Source organism: Ursus americanus, chromosome 4 (assembly GCF_024610735.1).
Source record: "Ursus americanus isolate L20-20 chromosome 4, mUrsAme1.1.p, whole genome shotgun sequence".
In the NCBI taxonomy this organism is placed as follows: Eukaryota; Metazoa; Chordata; class Mammalia; order Carnivora; family Ursidae; genus Ursus; species Ursus americanus.
The window spans coordinates 81,816,174-81,837,847 of NC_142130.1; the positions used below are offsets into that span (position 1 = coordinate 81,816,174).

General features: G+C 41.1%; 1 protein-coding gene across 6 annotated transcripts in view; it reads right to left on the bottom strand.

Annotated features, from left to right (window-relative positions):
* APP (amyloid beta precursor protein) overlaps positions 1 to 21,674 on the bottom strand; it is a 256,673-nt gene that overhangs the window by 57,902 nt on the left and 177,097 nt on the right. For all 6 annotated transcript variants that reach the window (XM_045785475.2, XM_045785474.1, XM_045785473.2 and 3 more), the window contains 3 exons: positions 21,027 to 21,185; positions 4,306 to 4,434; positions 3,327 to 3,426 (listed from right to left, as the gene is read on the bottom strand). In XM_045785475.2, the coding sequence (XP_045641431.1) occupies positions 3,327 to 3,426; positions 4,306 to 4,434; positions 21,027 to 21,185 (388 nt within the window). The remainder of the gene's footprint in view (positions 1 to 3,326; positions 3,427 to 4,305; positions 4,435 to 21,026; positions 21,186 to 21,674) is intronic.

The window sequence follows — 21,674 nt, forward strand, 5'->3', positions numbered from 1 at the left end:
CAGAGCTGAATTCACTGGCATGAGGGATTTTACCGTCCGGCCAGCCTCCCTTTACTGTTCTCACCAATTTCACACCAATTCCCATTTTTGCCCTTCCTTCTTTCTAGTGTGGCTAGCTTCTTCCTCATTTTTGTTCATAACAGAGAATTCTACGCTAACGGGAGCACAAATTTACTGAAGCAGACACGGCTATGCTAACGATACCAGCAGCTCCTGAGACTGGCAAAAACCCATCACCGCAAGAGCACCTGTTACCCTTACCTAATAAAACCACTGTATTTTCCTCTAGATGTTTTATTGCATTAAGCATGTCCTAATTGCCCTCATTTAAAGCACAAACTTTTACATAACAGGCATGCATTTGTAGGTACTTCCAAATCTTGTTTTGCCAGTGGATCTGAACTTCGGTATCCTTCTTATTTGCACAGAACTGACACTAAATCTTAAGTTTGATTATAAAAGAAATGCAAGTCAGACTACTGACATAGACTATCTGAAACTATTAGAGTCCAAGACAAACTGGAAGAAATCTATGAAGGTCCTATTTAGAAAGGAATTTAAAATAAAACAAAACGACAGCCCCAACAACTTCTGTTACAGAAAATTTCAAACTTCTACAAAAGTAAAGAGAATACTACAGGGAACTCCCACTCTGCTTAAACAAATCAGCAGCCGTGGCCAACCTTATTTCACCTGCATTCCTCCTCTAAAAGTGAGTTATTTTCGGGCGCTGGGTGGTTCAGTCAGACCCTGATCCCAGGGTCCTGGGATGGAGCCCTGTGTCAGGCTCCCTGCTCAGCAGGGCATCTGCTTTTCCCTCTCCCACCCTACCCCACCACTTGTGCTCTCTTCTCCCTGTCTTTTTCTGTCAAATAAATTTTTAAAAAATCTTAAAAAAAAAGAAATAAATAAAAGTGAGTTATTTTTAAATGTTCCTGCAAATGAAGAACCATGTAAGATAACTAAGCTCAATCCAGAAAAGGCATTCTCCCCGGGGTACTCTGTTCTACAGCTGATACTGGCAGCTCTAACGGCAGGTAAATAGGTAAATTCAATGGAAGTTTATTAAGGCAGACTTCTCTTTCTACAGCAAACAGCCATTTAAAAATGGAGGCTGAAAGAAAGATTTTTAAAAAGATTATCTTTCAGGATTTGATATCTAATACATTCAGAATGACAAAAATTAAAAAAAAAATTACACATTCTTAATCCAAGTTCATAGTTGAGGTTTTCTTTTTTGGAAGAAAAAAATGTCCATGATTATAATTTACCTGACTATCCTCATTTTTGTTCATAACAGAGAATTCTACGCTAACGGGAGCGTTACTGAGATCTGAAGTTCACTGCATTGTCCTATTCTTGGGCATTTCGCAACACTCAAGATATCTGAATCATCATCTGTTCCGTGCAAGTGTGACTCACTAGTGGCCACTGTTTCCAGTAGTTATTTTGCTGAAAAAAAAAAAGCTCTGATAATTTAGTGAGAAAGAGTCAATCATAATTACGGGGTGAGTGATATATTGGTCATTAAACTTTCTAGTTCTTTGCAATGGCTTATTTCTCTATACCGTGGTATTACTAACAGCATCTCAGTTGAAGACACATAGGAAAATAAGCTCGTTAAGACAAGTACCCGGCAAAAATATCTTCATCTAGAAGACTTGAACTCCAGGTCATTAAGGGTGATGATTTCTTTGATTTTTGTCCTTTCTACAACTGAATGGAGAATTTTCTTCTACTTACTTGAAATACAGTATTTTAAAGGTTCCTTACAGACTTCTACCTCCAAATATAGGCAATAAGAAATATTCACTTCTTACAGATATGTACAGAGTGAAAGATTAATCGGCAAGCCTGTCTTCAATCCAGAGTATAGACTGAACGGTTTCCTGATGATCGTCTTAAGATCTTGCTCAACACTGAACTCCTTCTGAACAGAAGTTTATTTATTTTTTAAACTTTTTTTTTTTTAAAGATTTTATTTATTTATTTGACACAGAGAGAGAGCACACAAGCAGGGGGAGCAGTAGAGGGAGAGAGAAACAGGCTCCCCGCTGAGCAAGGAGCCCGATGTGGGGCTTGATCTCAGGACCCCGGGATTGTGACCTGAGCCGAAGGCAGACGCTTAACCGACTGAGCCACCCAGGGGCCCCGGAACAGAAGTTTAGATAACATTATTATGAAGTTTCTTTTTCTGGCCTGTAGCCCGACATATACTGCATTCCGTGTGTTAATACATATTAGGAGCAGACCATCATCACCTGATACATGCCAAATACTTGACAGCAGTACAAACAACATTTATAGGGCAGTACTGAGTTAGAAAAGACAGAGTACATAGCATTGGCACAAGATGTAAAAAGCAAGCCAAGGGGTGTTTCAGGCATTTCAAAGAAGGAATTCCTGTAAGGGGCGTACCCATCTACAACATCCAGGGTGTTCTGATTTCAGATAACCTGCATGCACTTCTAACTCAATTAACAAAGAGCAGGTTTGTTATGGAGAGGGATAGATAGCTTAATTCCTGACAGCTTACGTACCAAATCTCTAGGATATGTACATTTCTTTTATGTTGAAAGATTCGCTCCCGTAACTGCCACCTATGTGCTTTATGAGGTAAAGTTAAACAAATATGGGCATTCAGGGAGTTTGTGGAGACTTACATTATGGGCTGCTCTACTCGCTTTCCAAGAAAAACAAAAGCGGGAGAACTTATTCATATGAACTATGAAACGTGGCATGAGGAGAAGTCGGGACATAAAAGATAGCACGCAATGTCAATTTCCTGGTTTTGAGAACTATTACAGTTATGTAAGGTGTTACTATTGAGGCAGGGGGGTGATGTGTAGACTGGACTTCTCTGTACTGGTTTTCCATGAGTGTTTGATTATTTCAAAATAAAGGTTAATGAAAGACCGGGGGCGGGGGTGCACATATTTCATGACATTCAAACAATGTGGCTCAGAGAATGCTGATGGCTACTGGGGGAGGGGCACCAGAGACAGACGCGTCACTGAATATAACAATAACTTTGAAGTCAGATGACAAACACGGTTTTGTGCTTTTGCTCTGCTACTTAGGAGATGTGTGCCACAGGCAGGTACGATTCTTAAATTCTAAGACTGAGTTCTTGATCTGTAAAAGGAGGACACTATCCCACTCGTGAGGTGATGATGACTTCCATCCCCCAAGAGTTTCACTTTCTCCTTCCACAGATCAGAACACTGGTGATTCCTGCTGCAGACAAACTCCCGGTGGCTGAGTTTTTTCTCCGACAGGAGAAGAACATGCTTAAATGCTCGGCATCAAGAGAAGTGCCTACTTACCAACTTCATCCTGAATTTCCTCGGCCACTGCAGGCACATTGTAGAGCAGAGAGAGGGACTGGTTCATGCGCTCGTAAATCACACGGAGATGCGTCATCACCTGTCAGAAAGGGCGACAGCTCCGGGTCAGCCATCTTTGCAGCAGGGAAAAGTTGTGTTCCTTACCAAGCACCGCTGACAGATACAAACTTCCAAAATAAAATGGGCAAAATGCTGTGGAATGTGTGACCTGAAAGGTCACCCTTATTTTTCTTGTCCTCCCATCCTTTATTCTCGAACTTTAAGACCCGCTTTAAACCTCCCACTGTATTGTACGCTTGTAGCCATAATTACAAAGCCAACTGAAAAGAGCATTTCTGTCCCACTCTGATTCCTAATATTTAGGCTCCCTAAATCACCCCTAATGCTCTAAATATATTTCTGTGCAAATTTTTCAAAAGATAGGAGGAAGTTTCAATTTGGATATTTCTTTCATTCTATCTATCCATCTATCCACCTATTTACTTAAAATCCTTCAAGGAAATGTGAAATTTCAGATTGCCAGAGGTAGATCTCATTTGTCAACCTTTGGGGATGGAAACAAAACACAGGACTACAGGGCTTCACTTAGGCTTGCATTATATCCAGGCACTGTGGTAGCAGAGGAGTTTCTGATCGCCTGTCACAAGCTAGTTGAACCAATTTTAGAGGCTTTGGCTGACACAACTTCTGTTTTCTTCACTTTAGTCATTAGAGTCTTAAAGACTTCCGTAAGAGCTGGCAGCAGTAGATACTTAAGATAAGTTTATATGATTATTTTCATAAATCAGAAAATGTCAAACCATATGTTGGTCGAAGGGAAGCCTTTAGAATTTACCAGGTATTAAAGAACTCTTGTGTAAAGTACCCATAGGTATGCTGGGAATACCTAAAGGTCTAACTCAAAGAGCAAGGCCTCCGGACTGTCAGGGCTGCGTAGGACGACCACAGTCTGCGTTACCTGGGACCGGATCTGAGCGGCTTTCTTTGGATCCACCATGCGTACATGCTCAAAATGCTTTAGGGTGTGCTGCCTGTCTTTCTGTTCAGCACGGACATACTTCTTCAGCATGTTGAACACATGACGAGGCTGTTGTGGGGGAAAAAAACAACTTTCAGGTTTGTGCAAAATACTACTTATTCCAGGGGCTGTGTGTCAGAGGCCCCGCTAACTCATTCCATAATGTGAAAGGACTGTGAGTCATCTTTTGCAATTCTCCCACTACTTTCTTAATCGGTAATTACTTAGTTGATTGGCCACTTTTCATTTTGACAAGAGCATTTAGCATTTGACATCTATGATGACTGTCCTCAATCAACATTTTCTTTTTAAATGGCAGTATTCTGCTACAGAGAGACGATTTTTGGGTCTCTTATATTTAAGTTAGGTTCTTCGCTCTTTCCCACCCAAATATATAGGGACATCTAGAAGACTACATTTCTACGTGCACAGTCACAGTCGTCATGGTTATCTCAATGGTAATGCTGCACAAATAATCCCATCATCAGTAAGCAAATAAAAATATAATAATCAAAATGACAAAAGTAAGAGACAATTTAACCACTACCCATTTGTTGGCCAAGGAATACCTGATAAGCTTTAAGACACAGTATACTTTCCCAGGAGCAAGGCCAATGTGAAACTATAGTTATTTCACTTTGAAATTTAATTAAATTCTTCCTATGCCATCAGATTCTAATTCTTTCAGCAACAATTAAGTTTCTTTAGTGCTTCTATTTTTTTTCTAATTGGTTTTATTTCATTATTATTCTAGTCTTTCCTGAAAACATTCATCCTAACAAAAAAGGACAAAAGCTCCTCTGTCTTAAATGATTCCATTGCTATATGTACTCTACTATGTGATTTTGTAAAATGATTTCCAAAGGCACACGTTTCTTCGTCACTAAAACACACAGACAAAAAAACCCCTATGGAAGTTCATGTCAGGAAGAGAATTTTGGCCATTTGGGCAAACCCAGTTATTATTAACTAGGTCATGGGCACCTTGAAAGTCAGGTGGAAGGTGAGGAATTTATTTCCAGAGATGGTATGTTGGGGGTAGGGTGAAGGCTGTAGTATTTTATGGGATGCCCCTCCCCTTCTCCTTAGGTTAGCTCAGGGGTCCCCACCCTGACATCCTAGGTAGAAGTGGTATCCTTTTTTTTGGTGCTCCCATGAAATGCTATGCATATCCCCATTATTGTACCTAACACAATCTATTAAATTATTTATGCTTCTGACTGCTTTCTTCACCTGTGAGACCCTTAAGGGCCAGATTTGGTCTTTCTTTATCAGAATCACAGTACCCAGGGCCTGACTCAGTGAGGGTAACTTGCTTACTTTATGCTTTCCGCAGTTCACATTCCTATACTTAAGAAAGCAAATTAACACAAGAAAAAGAAAATAAACCTGTGCTCATCTGCCTGATTTCCTTCGCCCTACAAGAAATATGCTTCCTCATAATTCCAAAAAAGGCAGATATCACAGCTGGAAACCCAGCTTTTGGCAACACATCATTCTAATTCTCATTTGTACTCTGAAATCTAGTTGAATCTACAAACCAGAGAATAATCTTTTAAATCCTAAGAGAAGAAAAGTGGTAAAAGAGATAGCAGTTGACAAGCTACATCGATTACATCTATATATTTAAAAGAAGACTGGTTTAAGGCAGGCTATTCTTGAATGTGACGGGTATCTTATATGTAGGACTGTGCAGTAAGGAGATTATATACCCCCTGATCCTTGATTGTTATTGGACCCCAAGGCCAACAAAATTCTCCCTCTAGCTCTCTTGCAATGATACCTCCAAGGTCGGAGACAGGTGACAACTAATTGCATCTATTCATGATGTCCCTGCCCCTGACTGGCTTCATGTGCTTACTTAGTTGCTCTATTTCATTTTTTTCCTTTGAAAAGTCTTCACTGTTTTGAGACAACGCAATATTTTCTTTAAAGAGTTCATATAAGCAAAAATAATTCAATTAAACATAAGGATTGCTTTCATCCTGTCTGTCTGCAGCCAGTCACCTATGACTGTTCCTCTAAGGCATTCCGTCCTGAAATGATGGGCACGGCCAGCCGAGAATGTGCACCAGAATCTAAAGGCTCTGCCCTGGCCTTCGCATTACTGCATTAAATCTAAATCTCAAATCAGAGAATGGGGAGGCAATTTCTGTTAACTAACATCTGGGTGTCCCCTTTTTTCTTCCACTATCACCCAAAACAGCACACGTTCCCACTTGCAAATGATTACTGTTAATTCTCTAGGCCTCAATTTTCCCTTTTGTGTAATTCAGGTAACAATACTTTTCATATAGAGCACACTGAGTATTAAAAATGTTCTGTGCTGGGGCGCCTCGGTGGCTCAGGCAGTTGAGCGTCTGACTTCAGCTCAGGTGATGATCCCAGGGTCCTGGGACTGAGCTCTGTGTAGGGCTCTCTACTCAGCAGGGAGTCTGTTTCCTCCTCTCCCTCTGCACACCCCTCCCCCAACCCCCTGCCCATGCTCTGTCTTTTTCTCTCTCAATTAAATGAATAAAATCTTAAAAAAAAAAGCTCTGTGTTAGCTACCCAGGGCAATGCTTAGTTCACAGCAGGAACACAACACACACTCATTTCTTTCACTCAGTCCTCGCCTCCAATGCCCACTCGTTTTCTTTCCTATAGGCAACAGCAGTTCAACACTTGCTGACTGCTGATAGAACGAGAGAGACTGTGGGCTTTATGCACAGTAACTCACCGAATCTTCGCATTAACCCTATGACTGGGGTTTTATCAGAGAGAAAACAAAGCACAAGAAAACAAAGCACAAGAAGCTTGAGGGCTGGGAGGCTAGTTACACAGCTAGTTATAGAGCTAGTCCCTGGGTACAGCGAGAACAGGTAATCCAACTCTGGCTCCCAAGCCTGTTCTCTTGATCGCTATGTGATCCTGTCTTTCAAAGAAACTCTAACATGGACCAAGCTGAAGACAATTCCAAAAAGTAACTTACAGAGTTGAAAACAGAGAAATAATTGAGTGGTTAGAAACGAGTCTGTTCTAGGAGTGCTTGCCTGAGTGTCTAGTGCTTATATGCTCAGATAATATTCTTTGGGGACATGATAATACCCGCTCTTTTCATTGCGCAGGAGACCATCCGGATTTAGCTTATTCACGCTCTCAACTGCCGTCCTTGGATTCTGGCACTTCGCTCCGCTTTAGCTACTGGGTCAGATGTGGGGAGGTGAAACAGCAAGATAGGACTGTCCTCTGTCAATCTGTTTAGGATTACTAGAAAATGATTAAGAGCATTATAGTTAAAAGGTAGGCTTTTGTGACACGCGTGGATTCGAGTTCTAAATCCATACTTCTCATCTATTAAGACGGATAATTAAATGGTGAATGTGTTCACATGTTTAAAATTGCTTATCTTATTTAATACCAACATTTTCTTGATTTCAGAAATTTATTTCTAACCTCCCCCATCAAATCCCTAAGGCCTGACAATGAAACGGTAGCATACCAGGATCTCATGAATCCCCCAGGCCTCCACATCTCTCTACCAGGGAACAAAGCTCCGACCAGGATAATGAGCCCTAAGAGCCTATTGTAAGCTATGACCTCATCAGTGTTTATGTGAGCTCAGATACACACTGTGTGTGTGTCTAATACAAACATCAGCCTTTTTCTTCCTAATGCCTATGCCTCGGGACATGAGCTAATTCAGGAACACATTACCATGCCCCTCAATAAGTGAATTACATGGTTCTGCTCGGTTGATTTATTCATGCAAACACATTTCTAAGAATCATGCTTAGAAATGAAAAAAAATCAGATTAGTTCTTCTGGTGGAGCAGGCAGATAAATCATACCAAATAAAATGGCGGTTACGTCTACACCTCAGCAACAAATACTGTTTTTCGGTAACAAAGAAAAACAGATAATATTTCCCTATACTTCTATATTTTTCATTTGCTTTATGTTAAAAACAATAACAGCAACAAAAAGGGCCCCGCCTTTGGTATATGATTCATGCATATTTCAATCAAATGAAAAAGTAATTGTTTTTAGCACTTTTAGCCAGAATACAGAATTACCAAGGCTTAAAACTAGTTGTTTCTAGAGGTGTGCCATATCCACATACTGTAGAGTAACAGGGAATTTCTTAGGGCATTTTATTTCATTATGTTAGGGCAAAGGTACGTTTCTTAAAATTTTAATTAAAAACACAGTAATATTCACAAAAGAATAGGAGAAGAACACATGCCTGGAATCTCTGTAGAAATGTATTCTCTTAAAGTAAATGGTATTACTATTGTAACAATAGTTACAGTTAAGACAAGATTGTTCATGTGATTAGAAAAATGAGCGTAAGAATTCAGTGGCTCAAACATATTGACAGTAAGCAGAGTTTAAGAAACATGTTTTTAACCTCTATGCGTATACTTTCATTCTCAAGCCTTTAAATATTTTGTAACTAGTAATAATGTTTTTTTTTTCCTGCCAAATTTCCTCTATTTTACAATTTAGATAGCATATGTATTCATACTACAATCTGATTATCCTGGCATCGGATGGGTAATCTTATTATTAAAATTTATAGCAAAGAACAGAGAAAATAAAAGGAAAAGATCTGCCCCAGGGGAACTAATTACATCCAATCCTTTTTTATTATCACTATTGTTTCTGAGTGTTTAGCCCATAATAACAAAGTATCTATTTGCATCTGATTTGACATTTTTCAATTGGCACTAAAATCCCTTCACTATTCACACTGCATTTAAAAGAATCATTTCAAAAAGAATTTCTTAAAGGATTAAGGCTGGGCATTACTAAAATGATTAAACTTCTTACTAAAATGGATTGGATTAGACTTAACCTAAAATAGAAGATTTACCTTTTGGAACATTAACCGTTTTCCTTTCTTGGAACTCGAACATAGGCTATCTCTAGCCCCTGGCACAGTTCCTGGCACAATTTGGTTGCTAAAAATGTTTGTTAATTAGATTAATGAATAACCTAGAGCTGAATGTGATCTCACAAATAGTTCCAATAGTACAATATATCTTTCGTGGTATCTGAGTTGAAAATAAGCATCTCTCCACTAAGATGCATTCCCAATTTTCATGAAACGTATTGATTTTACAGCCCCACTTGATCTATCCAGCATGCTGGATTTCTTTAGGAAGCGTATTCAAACTATTATCAAGAAGAATTCACTTCATCAATTTCAAAAGATAACACAGTTTGTCTTATGGCTTGGGTTTTGATGTCAGGTTGATGTAAATAATTTTGAAGGGAATTTCATGGCCTTTCCCTATAAAAGATAATATTTTTTAAAAAATTAATTTACCCTGTTCTCAAATGTATTGTCTTTTCATTTTTTTTTTAATGCAATTTCACACGTTTGGTGTTCTGGACTTGGGGTCAATCACACACATTTAGCTGATTCAATGTCAATCATGTCTGAATGTGTAGCTTTTAATTCCACAATTCAGGTGGGAGGTATGTTAAAAGATGACTAATTGGCCCTACTGTTCCATCCTGTAGCTTTATGCTTGATCTGGAAATCTGGCATCTTATCGTAATAGGCACTTGTGTCTTAAACCATTTCCTGATGAGAGGGAATGATATGTCAGGAGCCTTTAAAAGCCCTGAGCGTAATCCCACCAAGGAGAAGGAAGTAAATGAGTCACTTTATGAGGAACACCCTAACCTTTCCAGGTCACTAGGGACTTATTCAGAAAGCCTTCTCCTGGAGCAGTAAATTGCTTCCCAGTGGTTTCCAACCCTATACCCAGGGAAGTTAATCACCTATCGAGAAAACACAGATCTCTCCTGTTTTCACAAATAGGTCAAGGCCCTTATTTTCATAGTTCCACATCTTGGATTTTAAGAAATTTTTTAAAAACATTTTTTAATTTTTTAAAAGATTTTATTTATTTATTTGAGAGAGAGAGAGTGAGAATGGCGGGGGGGGGGGGCAAGACAGGACAGGAAGAGGGAGAAGCAGACTCCCCACTGAGCAGGGAACTTGATCCCAGGGCTTTGAGATCATGACCTGAGCCAGAGGCAGATGCTTAACAACTGAGCCACTCAGGTGCCCTGGATTTCAAGAAATCTTAAGCATATAAATGTAAAATATATACAATTTCTGTGCAAGTTAAAAAAAAAAAAAAAAAAAAACGGAGCGCCTGGGTGGCTCAGTTGTTAAGCGTCTGCCTTGGGCTCAGGGTGTGATCCTGGCGTTCTGGGATCGAGCCCCATGTCAGGCTCCTCTGCTGCGAGCCTGCTTCTTCCTCTCCCACTCCCCCTGCCTGTGTTCCCTCTCTCGCTGGCTGTCTCTCTCTCTGTCAAATAAATAAATAAAAATCTTAAAAAAAAAACCAAACCACTCTTAAGAGTTAAACATTTTCCTGCTTGACATGGTCTCAGTTATTTTTGCCACTTAGACCCTCAGAATTTCAGCATTTCACATGTACCCTCACTGTTTTAAGAAAAACCTGGAGGAAAAAAAAGACATTCAGGGAAGCATCCATGGAAACCTTTGGATCACAGCCATGCTCGTCTTTAGAGCTATGAGTGGAGCTCAATTTTTAAAGTTCACTGCAAAATGCATCCACATTTCTTTCTTTACAAGAGCACATACATGGTTTCTGTAGTTAAAAATGCATATAAGAAGGCCAATGACAGTCCTATGTCAAGTTGAACCCTAAAGTCTTTGAGCAAAGATTCTTGTGCCTGCCCCCATTCAGTGTTTCTCAAGGTTAGAGAACAGGGAGGTATTAGAGTTACCCCTTTCCGGCACATCCAGATAACTGCTTTGGCTCTGGCCTTGTGTTGTCATAGAACATGGCGGCCCCCAGGAGAACAGAAAGTTGTCTTCACCTCCTTTCCCTCCACAGGGAAGCAGATGACTTCCTGATAGGGACTTGGCAACAAAGCCTCCATATATTCGGTCCTAAAAACATATTCTAGCCTGTCTTTTCTTAGGGAGGAAGATATCTTACTACTTCACAATCTCTTTTCAACCTTCCATTAATCCTTTTTTCTAATATGGCTAACAATAGCTAGAACAATCCCAATTGTGAAAGAGTAGAACAATTAACCCCAATTTGCAAATGAAGGAGGAAGAATCTTTTTCATTAATTAAAGACTGGGTGCTGAAATCTAGAAAATATAGACAATAAGGGTGGTTTTAATTCTGCCACTCACAATTAGTGACCTCCTGTTCAATCTGTTGGGCTTTATACAGCTTTTTTCAGAATATACTGCTAGTTCTCAAAAATAGTGATTTGGGGTACTGTGACATGATAAGGAATGTATATTTGGTCTTTCCCTAGTCCTTGACACAGAGCTCCTAAAACTTGTAATTTCCTGAGTGACAAGGGTGACAGGAGCATCTTTTGTCAGAATATTCACTCTTAATCCCTGGTTCCTGCCACAAGAGCCTCTAAGACCCTTGAAGTGATGAAGAGTTGTCTCTGGTATGCTAACCCAGTGACTCTTGGAGGACGGTGGCTGGTTGCTAGAGGGAGCAAGCCTATGATTAGAGGTTTGGAACTTCCGGCCCCACCCTCTGTCCTCCCATCCTAGGGGGCGGGAGAGGGACTGGAGATTGAGTTTGGTCATCAGTGGCCAGGGATTTAATCAGTTGTGCCAACCTGATGGAACCTCCATAAAAACCCCTTCACAATGGGGTTCAGACAGCTTCCCAGTTGGTGAAGACAGTGGGGTGCCAGGAGAGCAGCAGGCAAAAAGAAGGCACCACACCCCTCCCCCCATACCTTGCCCCATGTGTGGCTTCCATCTGGCCATTCCTGAGTTATGTCCCTTATAATAAGTTGCTAACAATAAATAAAGCGATCTGAGTTCTGTGAGCTGTTCTAGTAAATTATCAAACCAAAGGAGGGGGTCATGGGAACCCCTGACTCATGGCTGGTTGGTCAGAAGGAAAAATGTGTGGGAAAAAAATCTGACATTTGGGATTGGTGTCTGAACTCGGGGGCAGTCTGACAGGACTGAGCCCTTAACCTGGGGGGCCTATGCTAACAGGTTGTTAGTGTCAGAATTATTTAATGTGAGGGAAAAAACCTCACACATTTGGTGTCAGAATATTGAGAGTACAGTCGCACAGACCACAGCTATAAATCAGTGAAGACAGCGTATAAAACTGGAATTCAGGACCTGACCCAAACCCCAGGATCAACACTTTGGGACCAACTCTAGCATACACTGGATACAGAGCTTAGATCAACCAAGCTGAGAGCAAAGAAGGGCCAGAAATTCCCTGGATTTGCAGGGCAGGTCTTCAATTCTTGTTTAGTTAAGCAGTGAGCCACGCCGACACTCTTAATGGTGAACAGATTACTATAACCGAGGAGGCAAAGCCTGGAGAGCTCCAGAAGAAACCATAAACAAAGGATGCCTTTGAAAAGATTTGTCAAATGGTCTGATCACCTGACACACGCCAACGGTGACACAATCTTGACTTTTAAGAGAGTTATAATGATATGTTTTAATTTTGCATATTCATGCTTGCATTTTGGCATTTTTGCTTCCCACATCCTCTGACTGGTTACATCATGCTCAAAGATATGGACATTTATATGTAATTTCACCCTCTCCTCATACTCTCACTAACCACAGAGCCTTGACCTAGTGGAAACATTAATGTGAAGAAATCTGAGACAAAGCTTATACAAATCCGAAAGCAACTTAGGATCTTCAACCTGATTACACGTGGGTAATTCTGTGTGTGCGCATACATGTTTCTCGGGAGAAGATTCCTCGTTGCTACTATCCGTTCTGACAGGGTAGATGTCTGTAACGCCTATCACATAAGGGCAGGTAATGACCCGTGGATCATTAAATAATGTGCTGCTACGCATGTGTCTAAAAAGTGAAATATTTATGTTTTCATAATGGGTTTTGATTTTGAAGGATGAAAACAGGTATCAACATATAAATCCGCACATGTAACCTATGCTGGAATGAGACAGGGCAGCCCGGCGCTGTACGTTTTGACAGTCATCTGACGAAGAGCTGTTCTGACTTCAAAGGCAGTGATGAAGCAGGGCTTGCTGTGGAGGGGATCTGGTGATGACTATGGACTCAGAGGCACAGGACAGCTTTCAAGCTAATACCTTTCCTACGTACTTCGTAATTTTTTTTTTTAAAGATTTTTATTTTTTATTTGAGAGCACAAGAGAGCACAGGTGGGAGAGGCAGAGGGGGAGGGAGAGAATCTCAAGCAGACTCCCCGCTGCGCGCAGAGCCCGATTCAGGGCTTGATTTCACGACTCTGAGATCATGACCTGAGCAGAAATCAAGAGTTGGATGCTCAGTGGACGGAGCCACCCAGGCGCCCCATACTTCATAATTTTCTATTTAACTTAATTCGATTAAAACCAGAAAGTGCTAGTGTCTCTGGTTTACATACTTCCTGTTGGTCTTTAGAAGATCTAATGAGTGTGGCAAAGAGTCAAAGCAAGATAGGGAGGTCACACTGAGAGGCTTTACTGAAACAGCATACAAACCACTCGGCATAGTCTATAGGATCTTGTTCAGTGAATGCTAATTCTCTGGTTTTCCTTTCCACCTGTTGGTTACTGGTCTGTCCTTAAAAGCTCTCAAGTCAATGAGTCTTCTTGTACTCACCAATTTTTACAAATCTCTACTAAAAATAAATAAATGAATGATGAATGGACGAATAAACATATAAGGTATAAGATGATTATTTACATTTCTCAAAGATGATTTTTAACCTAGCAGTCTTTTAAGTACATTCAGATCGGCTTTACAAAATTTTTGTTGTATTAAAATCTTGAAGGAAGAATGTCTGAAGCACTTTGGGACTCATCTGTCTCACTGCCTTTAATACTAAGAACGAGGCAAATACTTTTTAGCTTATTTACCGTCCGTTACATAGAGGTGCCGATGTACCGTATTTACCTTGGCATGTAGATACCTGCTCTCTACATATGTTCTATAAATGCTCACATCTCTTTTTCTGACCCAAAGTGATTAGTAGAAAATGAAGAGTTGTAAGGAGAAGGGGAGTTTGCAAAATATCACATGAAAACTTTATAAAATGGCCAAATTAAGCACCTTAATTTTGCCATTATTTTCTGTCCTTTATTTTCTCCAATGATCTTGCTGCTTCTCACTGAACATTTATTGCCCTGCTGTTAGAATGCACCAAGTCTCCACCTTGGGACAAAATCATGTTCCTTGGTGATAAATCTCACAAATCATTACATTTATGTTCTACCAAGGAATTCCACGTGGCAGTTTTCCAGAATCTCAGGAAAATTTAACATTTGGCCAACCTAATCAGAAATGAGGAAGGGAAGAATATTGGTGCTAAAGAAAGTGCCACTTTTTTTCTTCCCCCTCAACTGAATGTTGAGAATCTGGATGCGAGGTATCGGATGTAAACGTGAAACTAATTTTAGTGTGAAAATGGCTGCAATCATGAGACACTGGGGGGAAAAAACTGTAACAGCACCTGCACACAGACAAGACAGATATACAAGAAAACATTTCCTAATTCTTACCTCCACTTCGAGAATGCTTAAAAAAGTCGTTGTGTCAGGGGGCACCTGGGTGGCCCAGTCAGTTAAGTGGCCTGCTTAGCTTCTCTTTTGCCCTCTCCCTCTGCCCCTCCCCCACCCCTCTCTTGAGCACTCTCTCCCTCAAATAAATAAATCTTAAAAAAAGTTGTGGTCAGGATAATAATGAGGATGTTGTCTAATGGGAGATTTAGAATAAGTATCTATAAAGACACAAAAAATCTCAGAATTACAAAGAAAGCTTTTGTAATTTGTCTCTCATCTTTTAAGGTGAGTTTTTCCAGACCAAAGCCTACCACAGGAAGCTTTATTGTAAAAGAAATTCCTATCTGGCTTTGAGTTTAACTGTGCAGGCTCTTGCTTAAGGCTAACTGCTCTCCAGATTGCAGAGAATGTTGGACAGTCAGGCAGTACCGTTGTCTTCTCTCCATCTAGGAGGTAGGATCCTGACAAGTTACAAAAAAGGAGGCTCAGATCATATTTAGCTCATCTTTCATGAGGCTGTAAGTTGTTGGATACAAGCTCTGAGAAAGTAGGAAGTCAGAACCACAGGTAGAAGTCTGGTTGTTAAATAATGATAATTTAGTTTTAGGTAGTACTTGAGTTTGGTAGTGACCCATGTGTGATGGAAGTGTAACTGTGTGTGATGCAACTTTGGAGAGGGATTTCACATTTCTTGCGGGGGGGGGGGGGAGGATAAGTGATTTTCCAAGGAAACTTCAAGAGAAGTGAAAAAATGAAAGGGGCTGGTCCTTAGAAGAGTCACTAGCCCTCTATAGATTAAGAGTTTAGGGGGCGCCTGGGTGGCACAGCAGTTAAGCGTCTGCCTTCGGCTCAGGGAGTGATCCCAGTGTTCTGGGATCAAGCCCCACATCAGGCTCCTCTGCTAGGAGCCTGCTTCTTCCTCTCCCACTCCCCCTGCTTCTGTTCCCTCTCTCACTGGCTGTCTCTATCAAATAAATAAATAAAATCTTAACAAAAAAAAAAAAGAGTTTATCCTGAGTGATAGACCAAACTATCCCTGAGGAAAACGCAACTTTTTTTTTTAACTCTTGTAATACTAGAAATATTTGGATATTGTAAAATTCTACGTATAATGCAAACAACGCACTTGTAGACTGGCCATTTACCCGGATCAGCCAGCAGGCATATAATTCACGAAAGAGGAAATTTAGATCACAAAGCACACACTACATGGGGACTCACAAATGAAATTCACAGTACAGCAAGGCATTTTAGCTGCACCGAAACATCATCGCATGGTACTTCCAAGCTCGGGTTAAAAAATACAGATAAAATTACAGATTAAACCTGAGCCTCAGAGAGACCGTGGAAACAATCCAGGCTGTTCCAATTCCCATATGGCAGAGGCTGGGACTCGTAGAATATGGTCACGGTTAACGGGATAATTATTTTGAAGGTGCTCTCAGCTGTAGAATCCCCAGAAAAAAACACTTTCACTAATTAATTTCCTTATAGTCAACTAACATTTACTGAATATTTTGTATTTTCCAGGCACTGTGTTAACTATGATGGAGATCTCAGAAAAATTTATTTATGGGTCCAATATAAGACACGACCTTCCTCAGACAGTAACTGGCACACTCCTGCTTTGTCTTTTTTATTTTTATTTTTTTAAAGATTTTATTTATTTATTCATGAGAAACAGAGAACGGGAGAGGCAGAAGTAGAGGGAGAAGCGGGCCACCTGCGGAGCAGGGATCCAGATGTGGGGCTCAATCCCAGAACCCTGGGATCATGACCTGAGTCGAAGGCAGATGCTTAACCGACTGAGCCACGCAGGTGCCCTTTGATTTGTCTTTTAACAGCAATACAGACAAGTTCTTAAAAAGGGGCTTAGAATTTCCTTGCATTTTTCCGAAGCACAGAGCTAAGTGCTGTATCAAGTTATGCATTAAAACAAACACTCAAAATAAAATTTAAATAAAACACTCATTAACTTAACAAAAATGGCAGATAATGCCAAGATTGTAGGCCCATGACTATCCAGCCCCAGTTTTTATTACATGGGAGAGTTTTATGCTTTCTAGGTAAGAATTCAATACATTTCTTGGATCAATCCACAACAATCTGATATTTTTTTAAGATTTTATTTTTTTTATTTGAGAGAATGAAGGAGAGAGAGATGGAGGGGGAGAGAGAGAGGGAGAACACGAGCGAGGGGAGGGGCAGAGGGAGAGGGAGAAGCAGACTCCCCACTGAGCAGGGAGCCCAATGTGGGGCCCTATCCTAGGACCCTGGGATCATGACCTGACCCGAAGGCAGATGCTTCACTAACTGAGCCACCCAGGTGCCCCTGATTTTTTTTTTTTGACAGTAGTTCTCCCTAAACCGGTCTTTAATTTTTATTTCAAATAAACATGATGTTTAATTCTACATGAAGAGATCGACAGGCCCAGAACAAGCACGATTATGGCCAGTCTGAAAGGATCCCCTTTGGTAACACAGGAAGCTTTGGCAAACATTGTTCCCATCACTGTCTTTCTTGTGATGGTGGATGGGATGGGACTGAAAGTTCTGAAACGTGCATTTGTTAATAAGGACTCCATTCAGTCCTCATCTTATATTTAGCTCTATCAATGTCCACATAGCAAAGACCCTCTTTGGAGATCGGACTTTCGGCTGAAACACTCCCCTAAATGTCAGCAATTAAGATTCTGGTCTCAACACCCACCCCCCCTGCCCTGTCCTGGCAAACGATCCCAATGGCCCTGACCCCAAAATCTAGTCCTCTACAAAACGAGGACCAAGGAACTAAAGGACTTTTTCTCCAAATGCATGTAAACAAAATTTTACTGAACAGTGCTAGGACAGAGATTTTTTTTTTTCTGAACAGAAAAAGAAAATGCTAATGTGATATTCTTTTTCAAAAGCTTTTTGTTCAGAGAGGAAGCATGGTCTGGTAAGAGGGCACCATGGTGGTCAACTGTGATTTGCAGCCCCACCCTGTCCCCTACCCAGGGTAGTGGTGTCGCCCTGAGCCAGACATTGGGTCTCAGTGATGTCATTGGTGGAACAGGGTCAATCCTGTCCCACCATCTATAAGAGTACCGGAAGTTCTTTTAGGGTTCCTCAGAGCTTTGTATGCTGTAACGTCAACGGAAAAAGAAAAATCAAAATGAGGGGCATCGGTGTAAGTAGGTGGCTATTTGGTTTAGTTAAATAATATATGCAGTTGTTCCTTTCAGCCAAGATGGAGTAATGAGAACCAGATTTACCCGATCGCCTGTAACAACCAGAACAGACAGTGTTTGTAAAAGATATCAGACATCGGGTAACAGGTAGTGAACACTGTGAAAGGGGAAACGAATGAGAAGAGCTCTACCACTCCTTAAGCTTGTCACTGTGAGTTCCCAGGCTGTCAGTCCGGGTGCGGGAACCAGCTGGAGCCTGGTGGACTCCCACAGTTAAGGTAGTCCAGTGAGAGTCTAGAGGGACGAAGGCAGCCAGCAGCCAACGGAGAGTGCTGGGGAGGACCAGGTTGCCCAGATCTGCATATAATGATCAGGGCCCGCGAGTAAAAGAACCCAACCAAAGCCACGGGGAAAAAACATCCAAAAGGATTAGAGGCAACAGTGCCTGGTGTTCACACTGGTCAGGAATAGTGCCTGTTCCCACTGTCCAGATGGGAAAACAGTATTCATGGTAGATTACTCAGAAGGAACCTAATCTCCATATTGGAGAACAAGGAACCATAAGCTGGTAACTGCTCTGACCCCACTTAACAAGTCTTAAAAGCAAAACCCCAAAGGATCAAACTGTTCCTGAGTAATTTAACGACACTGCAGAACGAAGCTCAAGAACAGAGGTATATAAAACTACCCAGCACACAATAAGGTGAAGTTCACAATGTCTGATGGCCAATAAAAAATTATTAGGTATAAAATGATAAAGGAAAATATCTCATATAATGAAAAAAAAATCAATCAAAATCAACCCAAAGTTCGCACAGATGTTAGAGGTGGGAACCAAAGATATTACAAGTTACTATATATAATGTATTCCACAGGTTCAAAAACTTAAGAAATGGAATATATAAAAGTAACCAACAAAAACCAGACTAAACTTCAAGATATGAAATGTATGAGATGAAAAACAGCCAGATAGGGGGTAATGGCTGATTGAAATACACCATGGCACGTCATAATCTTCTTACTCAAAACTGGTAATAAAGAGAAAACCTTCAGAGCAGCCAGATTAAGGAAAAAAAAAGATATAGGGGCGCTTGGGAGGCTCAGTTGGTTAAGTATCCCACTCTTGATTTCAACTCAGGTCATGATCTCAAGGTCGTGAGATCGAGCCCTATATCGGGTTCTGTGCTGGGTGTGGGATCTACTTAAGAGTCTCTCTCTCCCTCTGCCCACTTCCCCCTCTCTCTAAAAATAAATAATAAAAAGATATATTATTTACAGAGACAAAGGATATAAATATTCTTGTGGGAAACAGTGCAAGTAAGCAATGGAACATCACCATTGAAGTGGCTGAAGAATACTTTGTCCTAAAATTCTATACCCAGCAAAAATGTCTATCAAAAACAAAGGTGAAATAAAGATCTTTTCAGATACATCCAAGCAAAAGAATTCTTCACCAATGTACATGCATTAAAATTTTTTTTAAAGGAAGTCCTCTGGGTAGAAGGCAAATAATTCCAGATGGATCTATACAAGGAATAAAGAGCACCAGAAATGGTAAATATTTTTCTTAGTATGTAAAACTCTTTAAAAGAGAACTTACCATTTAAAAGAAAATTAACAATAATGTAGTATGGAAAAAATATGACAATAACAGCCCAAAGATTGGGAAAGAGGAAATGGAAGAATCTAAGTATGAAGTTCTTCTAATACACCAGAAGTGGCCTAATATCACTTGTACTGGTATACTACTGTGAAGTGGGAGAAACATTTTCTAAAAACCCTAGGGCAAACACTAAAATAACAAAATAGAGAGTTACAGCTAAAAACCCTACAAAGGGTACAAAAGAAAATCTATTAGTCCAAAACCTGGCCCCCCCAAAAGTAAAAGGGGACAAAGAACAGATGGGACAAATAGGAAACACAGCAAGATGACACACTGAGGTACAACTGTATCGATAACTTCATGAAGTGTTCTTCTCAATTAAAAGGCTAGATCCAACTATACGCTGCCTACAAGAAGTGCATATCAAATATAAAGACAGGTTAAACAAAAGTACAGAAAAATGATATGCTATGATAGTAATCAAAATGAAGCTGAAATAGCTTTAATATCAGACACGGTAATTTCAGAGCAAAACATATTACCTGAGAGAAGGACGGTATTTCATAACGATAAGGGTTGGGGGGAAGAAGGACATAACAACTCTGAATGTTTATGCACCTAAAAACAAAGGCTCAAAATACAAAAAGCATAACCTGATAGCATCGCATGAGAAAATGTCAGAGACTTTAATCTCTCTCCTCAGTAATGGACAGAATGCACAGACATCATGCACACACATTCACGCTCAGAATGCTTCTTAAGTCCAAAGTAAACTCTCCCATGAAGCCTCGTTGCGGAGATGTGCTTGCATGTTTGGTAAGCCTTTCTGGGCATTTATTGCTGAAAACCTCAAATAAGCCTCCTGACGCCTCCTGACACAAGCTGACACCATGACTGACGAGGGCCTCCCCGCAGAGACGAGGGCTGCTGCTCTGAGCAGGAAACTTGAGTTCTAGCTCCTGTTCTGACTTTAAAAATCCTCACCACTTGGCCAAATCCCACCTTGTCATGACGCTCGTTACAGGTCATTCGATGGGGAAGCTTGGTTATATACAGAAGTCCTGCCAGCTTTTGTGGTTCCCTGACTTCAGCTGTCCACGAAACGTCACCGTCCCAGGCATGCCGACCTGGGTCAGGCGTTAAGTGCTGAGTCGCTTGGGAAGCGTGTCTGACCGATCTGCGGGAGGGCGCGAGTGTCTACTGTGCTGAGATGACCCTGTGCCGGCAGCTACCCCGCGACCCCACAACCTCCAGACAAGACGAACTGAGGGGCTCATCACACCTCTCACGTTTCTTTCCCGGGGCCTTCGGTCCCCAGGGCCCCCACGCCTCCTGTGTGCGCGGTGCCCTGAAGGGAGCTGGGAGACCTACCCGAGGGGGGACGGCCTGCAGAGCCGTGATGTAATTCTCCAGAGCCAGGCGGCGGCGGTCGTTGAGCATGGCCTCCACCCGGGCCATGTGCGTCTCCACCAGCTGCTGCCTCTCGTTGGCTGCTTCCTGCTCCAGGGACTCCACTTTCTCCTGGAAGTGCTGCCGGGGCGAACACGCGCACACATCAGTCGGGGACCGAACAGGTAGGATGGGGCGGCAGATTCAAGTGTTTCCAAAGGGGCATCGTATTTCATTTTACTCAGAGATTTATAGTCATTCCCGCATTTGGGCGAATTCAGCATGTTTTATGGGCTTCCTCCCCTTCCTGCACTCCAACCCCAAACCTGATTTCTCACTGTAAATCTTTACTTTATAAGGTCCCTGAAGACTGATCTGACTAACTGTAACACAGGATAAATTTCTGTGCTCTTAAAACTCTGAATTCCATTGCAAATAAAAGAATTCCTCTTTTACTCGCAGTGCTTTAATTTCAGAAAATGACCAGGAGAGTCTCACAGTTTCCTCAAAGGTAGTTTTGAGAGGAGTGCCTGTCACAAATTCTAATCAGGGTATAATTTTTGCCAGAGGAAGAAGCAGCAGCAGATTCTGGCAATCAGAAAGATGTATTATTGATAAAAAGCAGACCGC